The sequence below is a fragment of the Lepeophtheirus salmonis genome, chromosome 8, assembly GCF_016086655.4.
Source record: "Lepeophtheirus salmonis chromosome 8, UVic_Lsal_1.4, whole genome shotgun sequence".
NCBI classification, from domain to species: Eukaryota; Metazoa; Arthropoda; class Copepoda; order Siphonostomatoida; family Caligidae; genus Lepeophtheirus; species Lepeophtheirus salmonis.
Genome location: NC_052138.2, coordinates 25,455,097 through 25,468,929, shown reverse-complemented (window position 1 = coordinate 25,468,929; position 13,833 = coordinate 25,455,097). Strand labels below are relative to the sequence as shown.

Sequence of the window (13,833 nt, the reverse complement as noted above, 5' to 3'; positions counted from 1 at the left end):
TCTACAGCCCTACACAAAAACTACTACTAAGTTTAGAAACATAAACCGAATGACGTCACTAAATATCCCTCTTCAAAGTGGGAATGAAATGTTTGGGGATGAATTAAACAAGGAATGAATTTACTGAGAATGAAATTACTAGGAATAAAAAAAACAGGAAATAACATTACTGGTAATAAAATATTGCCGGTCAAGATGTCCCCTACATAGAGTTGTTTTACTCAGGATACGCCATTTATTTTAAACAACAAACTACAGACTACCACACCACCTTGCGGATAATATCTTTCTTTAATTTTGTTCATCCACTATTGGTAAGATGCTAGCAACTGTTTTTGGTCTTTTTATTCTTTCTTTTTTAACGATAGAAATGTAACTAGATTCAGTATAGGTCTCAAAGTGCTCTCTACTTATAGTTACGCATTTTACTTAATTTAAGTTGCACAAATCAACGTTCATATCACAACTTAGAAGCAAGAGAACATAAATAAATTGACAGCTGGCAATAAATTCATGCATGGGATTTGTTTATATTTTAGATATATCATTGCAGCTATCAATTCCTGATCATGAGTGGAAAACAAATACTTTTATAGTTCCATCAAAGTTTGCAATAAAACGACTTATCTAAAGTTGTTTTTAAACAAGTTTCTATTTGAAAAAAAGAAGCATACCCTTCTCACTCCAACAGATTCTCATAATATGTTTATTCAATTGCGTGTGTGTCCTTCAGAATAAGTTAGAATTCATATGTAATATATCTCATGTCTGTTGAATATTCAGTTTGTTCTTTTTAGTTAAGTATTTATACAAATCTTTTACACAATGAGTTGTGCCTGTATAACACGGGATACTCCAGACATTGAAAATCTTTTACAGCTTAATCCCAAAAAAAAGCCATACACTAACTTAGTGCCATCAATTGTGACCAAAACCAATAAAAAACACTGGAAACGAAATGAGGACAATTCGGAAAAATTAAAAGGATGTGGGTAAGTGGGATGTTTGAATACATGAGCTTTTGTAGAAGGGAAATTCAATTTTGTACAAATACAAATACCGAGAGGCCCATTAAAATCGGAAAACTTTAAATTTTAAACTTTAACAAGATATAATTTATTAATTAACAACAAAGTTAAAACTATAAATAAATGTGTGCCTGAGCTCTCTTAACCATTAATGCAGCTACCCTTAGCTCTAATGATTGCTTGAAGGAAGAGGCGGAAGGCCTGGTACCTGCTGCGGATGTACCCTTCTTTCAGAGTGTCCCAGTGCTGGCTGACAGTGGCTTTGAGGGCGTTGGTGTTTGGATAACAGACACGGCATGCCTTCCCTAGACATGCACGCAAAATGTAGTCGAGGGGGTGGGCATCATGTATGTTATGAGTCAAAAGGGTAAAAAAATAGTCAAAGAAACTTAGAAGAGTCTTGCAGTGGAGGAAATGGGATTCTTTCATTGCTGATGTCAAAAGTGGCCTCTCCATCCTCACAAGCCTCTTTCCCCCAAGTATTTTGATAAGTCTCTAGACAGTCTGGTATGAAACCACGATATCTCTTGCAAGGGCCCTCATGGACTTGAGGGGATTGGCCTGGCTTTTTTCTTTAACTCATCCGGATCCAGTTTGGCCTTTTTGACAAAGCCCTTCTTCCTCTCCCATGTTTCGTACTTGCTAATGGCCTAGAGGGTTGTCCTGGAGACGCCAACTTCGTATTCAAATTCGTCGATCACATTCAAATGTCATTTTCCTGATATGATCGTAAGATAGAGAACTCAAGTTTGCTTCGTTTTGTAACTAATTCTTAATGCTTAAATATATCACATATGAATTAATTTCGATCACTCAACCTTCATTAATTTCTATTACTCCACCTTCATTAATTATTGAATTACTTAGTGTTCAGATTTCAATGGACCAGCCAATAAATAGTGCAATGAGAAATTAGAAGCACTGAGCTGTGCATCTGATTTATCGTGGAAGTCTTTGTTAGATATCCCAATCTTTCCTCCAAAAAGAAACATACCAAATACATACAATGCAGTAGTTCATTATTTTCCTAATTTTCATGAAAAGGGGTTTCATTCTTTTTAAGATTGGTTCATACTCCGTATAATAAATATAAAACTCCATGTCGGTTACTTTATTGTATCTTGCAACTTCTTGTTCCGTAAAGAAAAAGGGCCAAAATCAGTAGGTAGATAATTAATTCTTCTCATCTCAAATTGTGACATAAAAATTGTTGGAAATAGTTTACAGCTTAAAGGGAGGTAACTAACATTCAACTGCCTTACACACTGATAGGTAGAAAGAAGAAGAAAAATCAACAGTTGACAAGAAAATGAAGTGTAATCTTTTATATTAGTTAGATAAGACAGTGGGTTACTAACTCATAACTATTTTGTACCGAGGTGACATTTGTTGGAGGAAAATTATTGAATAACTTTTTCGTTTAAATTAAACACTTTTTGAACAAGCTCGGGGCGTACGCAGAATTATTTCGAGGGGCTTGGTTGTTGATTTTTTTAAGAAGTTTTTTTTTTCCCAAAAAGATAATATTTTGGGAAAAAATTTGATAAATTATTTTAAAAAATAAAATAAAATACACACTATTCACATATATAATTAAAAAAAAAAAAAACACACCTATTCACATATATTATTTTTTTTTAATTTCAAAAATCAACATATATTTGCAAAAAATTAAATTTTTTTGGGGAAAAAAATTCAAAAATTAAATTTAAAATACTAAACTTTCTTGTAAAACACAAAAATTCCTAAGCTTGAGGTGGGATATAGCCCCTCCAACTCACCCCAGCAGACACTCCTGAAGCTTATAGCATTTTTAAACGAATACCGAACATAAATATTTTTAAATTCCTTTTTTTTTAATATTCCTTTCCTTTTTTGTTTTTTATAGAATATTTTATATATATAGAAAATCTTTTAATCAAAATTCAATTTTTTGTACCACTTTTTTTAGATCATTTGTTAAATATTAAAGAACTATTTAAGAACAGCTGTGTTTCACTAAATAAATCATCACTTTTGAGTACAAAAATTGTCTTTGAGTGTATAGTATGTCCTCTGGATATTCCTTCATAATCACAAATATTAAAGTTTTATTATCTTCGCATTCTACAAATATGTCTCATCTCTAGTCATTTTTAATGGATTTGGTGTGAATGAATCAATGTATCGTGTTTTTTTTTTGTCGAGAAAATTTTTAAAACAGTCAATTGAAGCTTCTTTACGACACAATTTTTGCACGAGTGTTAATAAACCCGTATCCCATATTGCACACAGCTTTCTCATGTCCAAATTTGCAGATAATATGCGATGTACTACACTTTTTCAAATGCCTACAATGTTTGCTGGCTCGCACACTTTCAGTTGACGATCCAACAGTACCACATTCTAGATTTTTTTCCTCACAATTTCTGGACTCGTCACCTCATTTGGTCGACTACTGTGAGGCTCGTCTTGGCAGCTAACATAGGCTTGTTTAAACTCAGCTAGCCAAAATGTAACATTTGTTAATGAAAAATAAACAAAACAGACTCACATAGAGTATAATTCAATTCAACTTTTATATTAGTTGGGCTGAGGCCTTCTAATAAAGGTGTTGTATCACATAACGATAGCCAAGTTTCTCCATTTTCACAAATTCACTGACAACTTTTACATTTGATGGCTACCAAATACAAACTTAACAACGTGACAACGTTAAACTTGAATCATGTGCTATATAAGTTTTATACAGTGCAGGTAAATTGGGACATTTTTAAAGCCCTATAGCTTAGAAAATATTAATTTTATAGGTTTTTTTAAAGAAGAAATGTGAGGTTGAATGTTTAGATTATGCACAAAAAGTTTCGTTTCAATACGTAAACAAACATATGTATATGTAGTAAGGAAAAAGATCGGTCGTTCTCAAAATGATTCACACAGGGCATTAGCCTCCCGTGATAGCCAATACGCCATCGTATCCTAGGTCGATGGGTTAGGCTCTACGATAAGGTGAAGCTCCAGTCTGAACAAGCCCTCGAGGCAGAAGCGACTATATCCCCACATCGGAGATGCAAACGAAGAGGCGATCCTGCAAAACCAAACAGATGAGTTAGCACGCGGAAAGTCTAGAGGGCGGTAAAGCCGCAAAAGAGACATTTTATTGAACCTCCTCAAGGATATGCGTCGTTCCGTAACTTTCTTCTGTGACGAGAATAAGTGGACCGTAAAGATGGTTTACAATATGCAAAATGGCTATTTCTTAGCTGACAAGATGGATGTGTCCCCATGTTATACACAAATAAGTTTCCGGTCTTGGTCATGACGTTGAGGGTCATCAGGTCAATCGGACGGTGATGCCGTCGATCTTCTTTAACCAAACAGAGAGGGTCGGTGTTGACAATTACTGCAAGGTGATGTAAGACAAAGTCATCACGTGGAGGAAATCCAACGATGGGGGTAACGGATTCACCTTCCAGCAGGACTCAGCCCCCACTCACAAGGCTAAGAAGACCCTCGACTTACTCAAGGAGGAAACCATCAACTTCTGGTGGCTGCAGACTTGGTCCTCTAACTCTCCCAATTCTAACCCTATGGACTTCTTCTTGTAGGGGGAGTTAGAGAAGCAAGTCTACTCGAGGCCGCACAACAGTTTGGCCGACCTCAAGGAATCGATCGTGAAGTACTGGACCAAGTGTGATCCAATTCTATCACGGATAAAATCTTTGAATAATTATGGGAGACTTCTATATCAGTAAGCACGTATCACATATATATTCTATATTCAAAACCGGTAAGACGTATCTTAAATAATAAAAATAAGCATATATACATATATATATATTACACAAAGGTAAATCCCTCACATGTTGTCTCAGCCTACTCCTCATTCTGGACCCGTCTTGACCAGGCCATCGCCGTCAACGGCGAACACATGAAATAATCTTTGTCTCCTTCGATGGATGCACAACTTTTGAAATTTAAAAAAATTATGTAAAATTAAAATTTAGGAGTTATAGCTCATTAAAAAATGTCCCAATTTACCTGCACATTTTTGTTTTTTCAACAACTTCCGCTATCTCTTAGTCAGACTGGGTACTTCTGGGACCACCCTCGTGCTTGCTGAAACGATTCCTATGTAGATCTTCAAATCTACTCATAATTCCAGAAGAGCATACAATTATAACTCCCTACAAAACTCCCACTGTTATCATCTATTAAGCAAGCTATAGAAGAAGAAAATACAAGAATACAAGATAATATTTGCACTCCACTGATCTCCCCACCCCCCTCAAATCAATCAACAAAAGATGAATTCACGTTCTATGATAATGTATTCAATCCTATTAAATAGAACTACATGTAGATTCTTTATGGAGTGTGTGTGTCATTTGAGAATCATAATTCACAAGCATACACAGATATTTGCGAATTATAATTCAAAACTGACTTGACTTTTACACTTTTTCATTTCTAAAATTTGACATTTTTGACAGAATGTTTTAGATTTTTTTTAAATGATGACATTGTCATTTTGACAACATTATTTCACATTTTTAATAAATCTATTAAAATGTTCGATATTACAAAATATATCTTGTGTGCCTATTGCTGATTGTAATTTATTAGCAAATTCGAAACTGGGTTGACTTTTCACTTGATTTTGTGCATTGTTTCATCATCTGATTCATCAAGTTGTATTCGAACTTGTGAAATTCTACCCATGGGTCTAAATAAACGCATGTTTGCCAGTAGACATCGATAATATTTCCGTATCCATTTCACGAATTAGAGTATCAGCAGTGCTGGCTTAACCATGATTGGGACTTGAGGCGAATACAAAATGCAAGGCTTTCAGGAAGATTATAATCTTTCTTTGGGTTGGGGTGAATGTGCTGAATAGGTCATAATTTTTTGTTGTTATAGAAAAAGATGTTATCTTTTTGACAAAAACACCACTTTCATTTTAATTTTTGATATTTATTATGCTAATATATTTCAAATTTTTGGGGAAATTTCCTGTTAAATATTAGTTACTTTGACAATATTATTTCATTTTTGATAAATTTATTAAAATTGTGACGACAACTGCTGTCCTTTACAAACAACGTCATAAACATTACCACATTACCATAAACATTATTATTATGTCGGAAATCCCTATTCCTTCCCCCCCTAGGGCCGGGCTGGGACCATTTATTTATAATGTGCTATTTCCCCTACTTTTAAATTAAAGTATGGAAACTGTGGCGTGCATTCAATGCCCTTGGCCAAAACTGACTCTAAGGATCATGGTTGTGTTGATTTTATTGAAAGTCATTTCAAGAGCAAATTCAATTTTTTATTTCTAGGTCCCCTTTGACTCTTACATACCCTTGATTCAGTTCCACTAGACTTTTGGAATATGCATAAATGTAAATATATATATTATAAATGTAATATAGAATATTGCAAACACATTTAGTTATAATCCCATTCTAATCGGCGTCCTCCCTTCCTTATAAATTGATCCACGCCCACCTAGAGTGGTGCACCACGCCGTATGTTAGGTATTGATTTAATTGATCGAAGATCGACCATTCTGACTCAATGTAGATTTGTGAATAATAAAACAATGGGAAACATTTAAAAATTCATCCATAAAAAATGATTGTAATAGGTAAGTGAAAAAATAAAGGGTAATGTTCGTATTATATTAATCTTAACACATATTTCATATATCTGAGTTGGCTGAATAAAACATAGATATTTTTATGAAAAATTCCAAGTACCGACAGTTAAGGACTGGTTCCCATGATTGATAATCCTAAGGACTGAAAGGACCGTTCCTAAGACTGAACTGGACTGGACCGAATAAATAAGGACCCACACAAGAATAGTAGAAAATAAAGAGACCATAAGGGAAAGAGGGTTCATGTATATCTACCAAGAATTATTTTCCTTATCTCTAATTCTGATTCGTCTAAAATTCTGTATATGCGCTTTTTCATCTCTTGCGCAGTTCATTGTTATATAACGTCTTTTGACTAAGACTCATCTAATGTAATTTAATATTAGTCAACTATTCTATAAGTTTTAGAATTGAAATGCAGGACTGAACTAGATCAGAGCAAATACAAATTGAATGGAACTGCAGTCTTCAGTTCTAAATAAGCGACTCACACAACACAAGTGACAAAACTCTTTTATATTTATAGAATGTTATATATTTTTTTAATTTTTCGGACAAAAGTATATGAGTACAACATCTAGAATTTTTCTTTTGAGCCATTGTCCTTTCAAAATAGCGTATGCTACACCAGCAGACTGTGGAATCATTTTTGCGCCCACTGATTTTTACTTGTTCCAACATGTACTCGGACATTTTAGAAATTCATTATTTGGAAGTTGAGTAGCAAATTAATGTTTATATTGTAACTATATTTATCAGAACAAACTTAAATGTGGATTTACTGTTATTTGTTAAAAATAAATTCAATACAAGGTTATTAGAAATACAAGGTTATGCCATCATGTAATTGGGCTATATAGAATTTTCAATTTGATGTACCGTACCGACTGCCTGGCAACACAGACATAATTTGACTTCATAGGTATAACAGCGGTACAGTAACAATGAATGAAGGCGATAAATAGCTTCTTTTGGTAACAGTTATACTCTTTGACGTCACTATTAAAAAGTTGGAAGTTAAGTGGGATTTAAACATCAATCGGAAAAGCATTATGGTATAACCTTGTATTTCAATTAACCTTAATTAAACAAAGTTTTTTAGATTTCTTACTAATTTTATTGGAAAATCTGTTAATTTGTATTGCTTCAAAACAAATGGAATCATTTTGGATACAAGTAGTGCAATACCATTGTTGCTCTAGCGTTAGAATACATAACGTAGTAACTTATAAGCTTTAAAAATGATAAATGTTAATCATCTTAATTTGACATTTAAAAAAATTTAATTGTGTAAAATGTTCATCCTCAGATATAACTGATTTGCTTATTTCTTTCCAGAACTTGCGAAACAACTCTCTATAAAGACTTCAATGATATAAAGCACACATCTCTCTCTGAAAGAGCCGCTCTTCTTGAATCAAGTCGATGTCTCAAATGTGCAGATGCTCCCTGTCAAAAATCATGTCCAACTCAGCTGGATGTAAAGAGCTTCATAGGAAGCATCTCCACAAAGAATTATTATGGAGCTGCAAAGGCCATTCTTTCGGATAATCCTCTGGGATTGACATGTGGGATGGTGTGTCCAACATCTGATCTATGTGTTGGAGGGTGTAACTTGGCTGCAAGTGAAGAGGGAGCCATAAATATTGGAGGGCTTCAGCAATTTGCAGTTGAAATGTTTAAAAAAGCAAAGATACCTCAAGTTTTACCTCCATACATATCTAAAAATCGACCTGACTCATACAAGTGAATTGATTTTTTTAAAATTTTTCGTATATTTTTACATCTTTAATTTTAGTTCAAAAATTGCACTAATCGGCTGTGGCCCTGCTTCAATCTCTTGTGCAACATTTCTTGGAAGACTTGGCTATAGGGATATTACCATTTTTGAGAAAGATGAATTTGTAGGAGGACTAAACTCATCAGAGCTCCCTGCATTTAGGCTTCCCTATGACGTAATCGATTTTGAAGTACAGCTGATGAAGGATCTAGGTGTCAAGGTTTGATAAATCAGAACATATTAGTACAAGGAATGCTCTATAGATGGAACACGCACTCTTTTTTTTCGCTTTATTTTTTTGACCAACTTTGTGCAATTTCTTAGAGTAGAATAGTTCTGAGATGAAAGAGGGAATTAAATTAAAACAATCATTTAACATAAATGAGCACTTGGTAAAGAGCAACAAAACCTTCGCCTAAAATCAAATTGAGTTATGTATTCAATTTCCTCCAATGTTATAGTCGATTATGCATTTTTTACGTTTTGTGTTAGTTTGATCTTTTACTTTGACCTCTAACAATTTAATGGTCTATTAATGTGATCATATATAATCTCCGTACGAAGTTTGACCAAAATCGATCAGTAACTTTTTGCCGTAATCCAGGTGACTAACAAACATGGGCAAAAACATAAAATCAGCTCAACTTCCTTGTGGGAGTTAATCAATGTCTTTACAAACTATTGTTTTTGGTTAGTTTTTTTATTTATTCAAGTTATTTTAATTTCATAAGATATTCATTACACGATTGTTTTGATTCCGTTTTTCCTTCATTTCCAAACTACAGTCAAACTTGTATTAAGTAGTCCAGAAAGATAAACCGAAAAGTTAACGGCTTAGTTCAGGTGACCTCTTAAAACAAGTTTCCTATTTCTTTAACAACTTATTGCTGAGTGCTGTAGCACACTTAAATAAGGTGGCATTTAGAGCAGGTCCACTACATTCTACAAACATAAAAATAGAAAAATATCCTGAAATCGGTCAAAAAAGGAAGGCAAAAAAAGGGCACGTTCAATGTATAAATTATTCGATTATTGATATACAAATATTTATAATTGACTAAATTTGGACATTTTTAGGTTGTCACTGGTAAACCCTTGAGTAAGACTACCGACTTCTCACTCTTATCTCTTAAAAATAAGATGAACTACGAGGCAATATTTGTTGGAATAGGGAATCCAGAGCCCAAAAAAATCCCAATTTTTGAAAAACTAACTGAATCCAATGGTTTTTTTACATCAAAAGATTTCTTACCTAAAGTAGCCAAAGCTTCCAAGAATGGAATGGTTAGCAAATGTTCTGGGTGTGTACCCCAATTGCCAGAATTATTTGGAGACGTTATTGTTCTTGGAGCTGGGGACACTGCATTTGATTGTGCGACTTCCGCCATTCGATGTGGTGCTAAACGTGTATTTGTTGTGTTCAGAAAAGGGTTTTCTAATATAAGGGCCGTTCCAGAGGAGATGGAGGTTGCCAGGGAAGAAAAATGTGAATTTTTGCCTTTTATGTCTCCTGAAGATGTTGTTTTAGATTCTAAAGGACGAATTACTCATCTTGTTTTGGGTAAGCTGTTTTAAATTTTCAAAATTATAATGTTGGACGATTAAAATTAAGGTTGATTTTAAAAAAATAACCTCAAATGTAAATTATATGGAAAAGAAGCAATAATATAAATTTTGTGATAAATAATACCCCAGCTCACTAATGCCGGATTAACAAACCATTGTTAAAGCTGGTTGAACTCAGCCCCATAAAATTTAACACTATATTCTTACCAGTTATTGTTTGAATATTTAAATCTGTTATGTCAGTAAGTAGTTTTTTGACTAGTTTCAATGAATTTGTGAAATTTGGAAATATCCCCTTAACCAAAGATATTTGGAACAGTTATGAAATCGAATCTAAATAATATTTTTTAAGCAATAAATAATCTTATCCCTTTTAAGGTATTTAATTCTTAACCTTTGATGTACATATTATAGTATATTCATATACAACAATATTTATATGAAAGATCGTTGATTAGTAATTTATTTACATTAGATAAAATGCTTCTTGCGAATGATTAATTTGTAAAGCAATATAGACGAATAAATAATTCTAGAAAAATTACAGCTGACCCCTTTGTTCTAAGTTTTACAATATTTCAAATTAATTATCAACTAGGGAGTTTTGTATTTTAGGTATATATTTATATAAACTGATAGGAAAATAATAAATTACCCAAATGTAGATTTATTAAAGCATCAAACTTTTTATTATATTGTAAAATTCATATTTTTTTTTCGAATTTGTTCTTAGCTCGGAATGAACTTGACGATGAAGGCAATTGGTACGTGGATAAGGATCAATCCCTGAAGAAAAAGTGTAATTTTGTCATATCTGCCTTTGGATCTGGACTATACAATTCAGACATTAAGGCTGCATTAGAACCATTAAAGTTTAATCGATGGGGAGGACTTGAGGTCGATAACTTAACTGGGAAGACTTCTGAGGAATGGGTATTCTCCGGAGGAGATATTGCAGGTGTGGCTGAAACTGCTGTAGAGGCTGTAAATGATGGCAAAGTAGCATCATGGAGTATTCATAGATATCTACAAAGAAATGCAGAAGGATTCGAAAAGATTAGCACAGAGCCTCAATTGCCTAAATTTTATACTCCAATTGATGACGTGGACATTAGTGTTGAGGTAATTATTGATAGTACGAGTTGCTTAAGAGAAGTGATTATTCTAATTTCTTGTCAAATTAGGTTTGTGGAATGAAGTTTGTAAACCCATTTGGACTCGCCTCCGCTCCTCCAGCAACAACATGGCCTATGATTCGACGTGGTTTCGAAGCTGGTTGGGCCTTTGTAGTGACTAAAACTTTTGGATTAGATAAGGATATTGTCACAAATGTTTCACCTCGTATTGTTCGAGGAACAACATCTGGTCATAACTATGGACCTGGTCAAAGTTCATTTCTTAACATAGAACTTATTTCAGAGAAGACTGCCAATTATTGGTGCCAGTAAGTCATAAATTTTATCATTTATCAATTCATTGTCCAATGTATTATAACAGAGGAGTTGCAGAAATAAAAAAGGATTTTCCGGATCGGATCATCATTGCAAGTGTCATGGCTTCTTTTGATAAATCAGATTGGCAAGAAATTTGTATCAAAGCAGCTCAATCTGGAGCAGATGCACTTGAATTAAATTTATCATGTCCTCATGGTATGGGAGAACGAGGAATGGGCTTAGCCTGTGGACAAAATGTTGATATGGTTCGCTCCATTTGCCAGTGGGTATCTGAAGTGGTTAAAAATTATAAAATACCATTTTTTGCTAAACTGACCCCAAATGTCACCAACATAGTCGACATTGCAAAGGCTGCAAAACAAGGAGGTGCTGATGGTGTAACTGCAATTAATACAGTCTCAGGATTAATGGGCTTAAATTCAAAAGGGGTTGCTTGGCCAAATGTTATGAAAAAGACTACATACGGGGGTATGAGTGGTAATGCGATACGACCAATCGCTCTTAAGGCGATAACATCAATTGCTAAACAAATAAAAGGATTCCCCATCTTGGCCACAGGAGGAATTGATTCAGCTGATGCTTGTCTTCAATTTTTGTACGCAGGAGGATCTGTCATGCAAGTATCAAGTGCCATTCAAAACCAAGATTTTACAGTCATTGATGACTATGTTACAGGTCTGAAGGCTCTATTGTACTATCAGGTAAATATATTGACCTTAATTATAGCAATTATAGAAGGAACGTGCACTTTTTTTTTTTTTTTGACAAACTTTGTGCTATTTTGTAGAGTTGAGTAGTTATAGAATGAAGGAATGAGCAGAATTAAAACCATTATTTAATGAATGTCCTGAAGAATTTTAGGATTTTTTTAGTTGATTTATTTATGTTTTAGCGTCAAAATAATAGTTAGTAAATAAAGTTTTTTAACTATTTAAAATATTTATTCCACGGTTGTTTTAGTTTGATTTTCTTTTTCATTTCATAGCTATTATTGTAATAGAAAGATAGCCTTTAGTTGGTTAAAAAAGGGAGGGAAAATATAAAGAACGTTCTCTGAATAGAGTTTTCCTTTATTATAGATGTTTTTGTGAGTAGATTTTTGTTTGAATTTTTTTTTTTTTTTTTCATAGGCCATAGAGGAACTTGATGATTGGGATGGCCTTGCACCACCAACAGAGAGGACATATAAGGGTAAAAGTGTTGATGTAAAACTAAGTGAAACTCTCAAGAAAAACATACCAAATTTTGGTCCGTACATTAAAGAAAAGAAAAAAATTATGTATGAAAATAACAAAAACTCCGATCCGATATCAAATCAGAAACTTCCAAATAATAGGCCAGCCAATGTTCCCACAAGAAATTTGCCTCAAGTAAAAGAGGTCATTGGGAAAGCCTTGGACTACATTGGTGCTTACAAGGATCTGAGTCAAAGAGAGCATGTCATAGCTATGATTGATCCCGAGATGTGTATCAATTGTGGGAAATGTTATATGACGTGTAATGATACGGGTTATCAAGCCATAGAGTTTGATCCCGAAACTCACATTCCACGTGTTTTAGAGGATAAGTGTACAGGTTGCACACTTTGCTATTCAGTTTGCCCTGTGATTGACTGCATTCAAATGATACAACGTAAGGACGACTATATACCCAATCGTGGCGTTTCTTTGAGTGCGGATTGGAAACCTAGGCTTCCGGAGCTTCAAGTGAAGAAATGTCTCTGATAAACTGATATCACAAGGAAGGCTCCTCATTAGTATCTGTGTTCTTCTCTAACTATGAATATTGAGTAGAGAGGATTATTGTAAATTAAATAATTATTTTAACTTTCAATAATGAAAAAAAATAAATATATATATAGTAAATAAATTATTTGCAAGTTTACCTTAAAACAAAAGCATGAATTGAGAATAAAATATACAAGGGCCCAACTGATACGGATTTCTACCTCCCCTTATGATGCTTGGGCATAACTTCAAAAGACAAACAAAATGTCGAACGGACAAAACGTAGTATTAACAAATTTTATGAGGACATTGTTACAGAAAAAAAACAACTATAGAACAAAGAAATCTGTACCAATTAAGTTTTTAAGCATTTGTGTATCTTCATTCTTCTAGTAAGTTCTATGAACATTTGTAGTTTGTTGATAGACTAAGTTGCTGTTATAACTATAGTTTTCATGTATGTAGCTTGTATTATGACTTCAAATTATCATGGCAATTTTTTAGACTCATCTAAGCTGAAAAAGACTTTTGCATAATGGGTATGCAATTGCAATACCATCTTCTGGGAATGTGATAAAAGATGATCATGTGGGGGAAGAGCCATTACAAAAAACAGTTCAATCAGAATCAC

The 13,833-nt window shown here is 33.7% G+C and overlaps 1 protein-coding gene across 3 annotated transcripts; it reads left to right on the top strand.

The window, feature by feature from the left end:
- Positions 1-689: 689 nt before the first annotated feature.
- Positions 690-13,372, top strand: su(r) (dihydropyrimidine dehydrogenase su(r)). Of its 3 annotated transcripts, none has more exons than XM_040717477.2 (9): positions 690-766; positions 825-992; positions 8,014-8,421; positions 8,474-8,675; positions 9,533-10,016; positions 10,755-11,143; positions 11,206-11,465; positions 11,519-12,176; positions 12,606-13,372. In XM_040717477.2, exons 2-9 carry the CDS (start codon positions 826-828, stop codon positions 13,197-13,199), a joined length of 3,162 nt encoding a protein of 1,053 aa, XP_040573411.1. In that variant the 5' UTR covers positions 690-766; position 825; the 3' UTR covers positions 13,200-13,372. The 3 variants fall into 3 exon arrangements, with proteins under 3 accessions (XP_040573411.1, XP_040573413.1, XP_040573412.1); XM_040717479.2 differs by having other exon boundaries at positions 691-752; XM_040717478.2 differs by having other exon boundaries at positions 700-752; positions 798-992.
- The last annotated feature ends 461 nt before the right edge of the window (positions 13,373-13,833 follow it).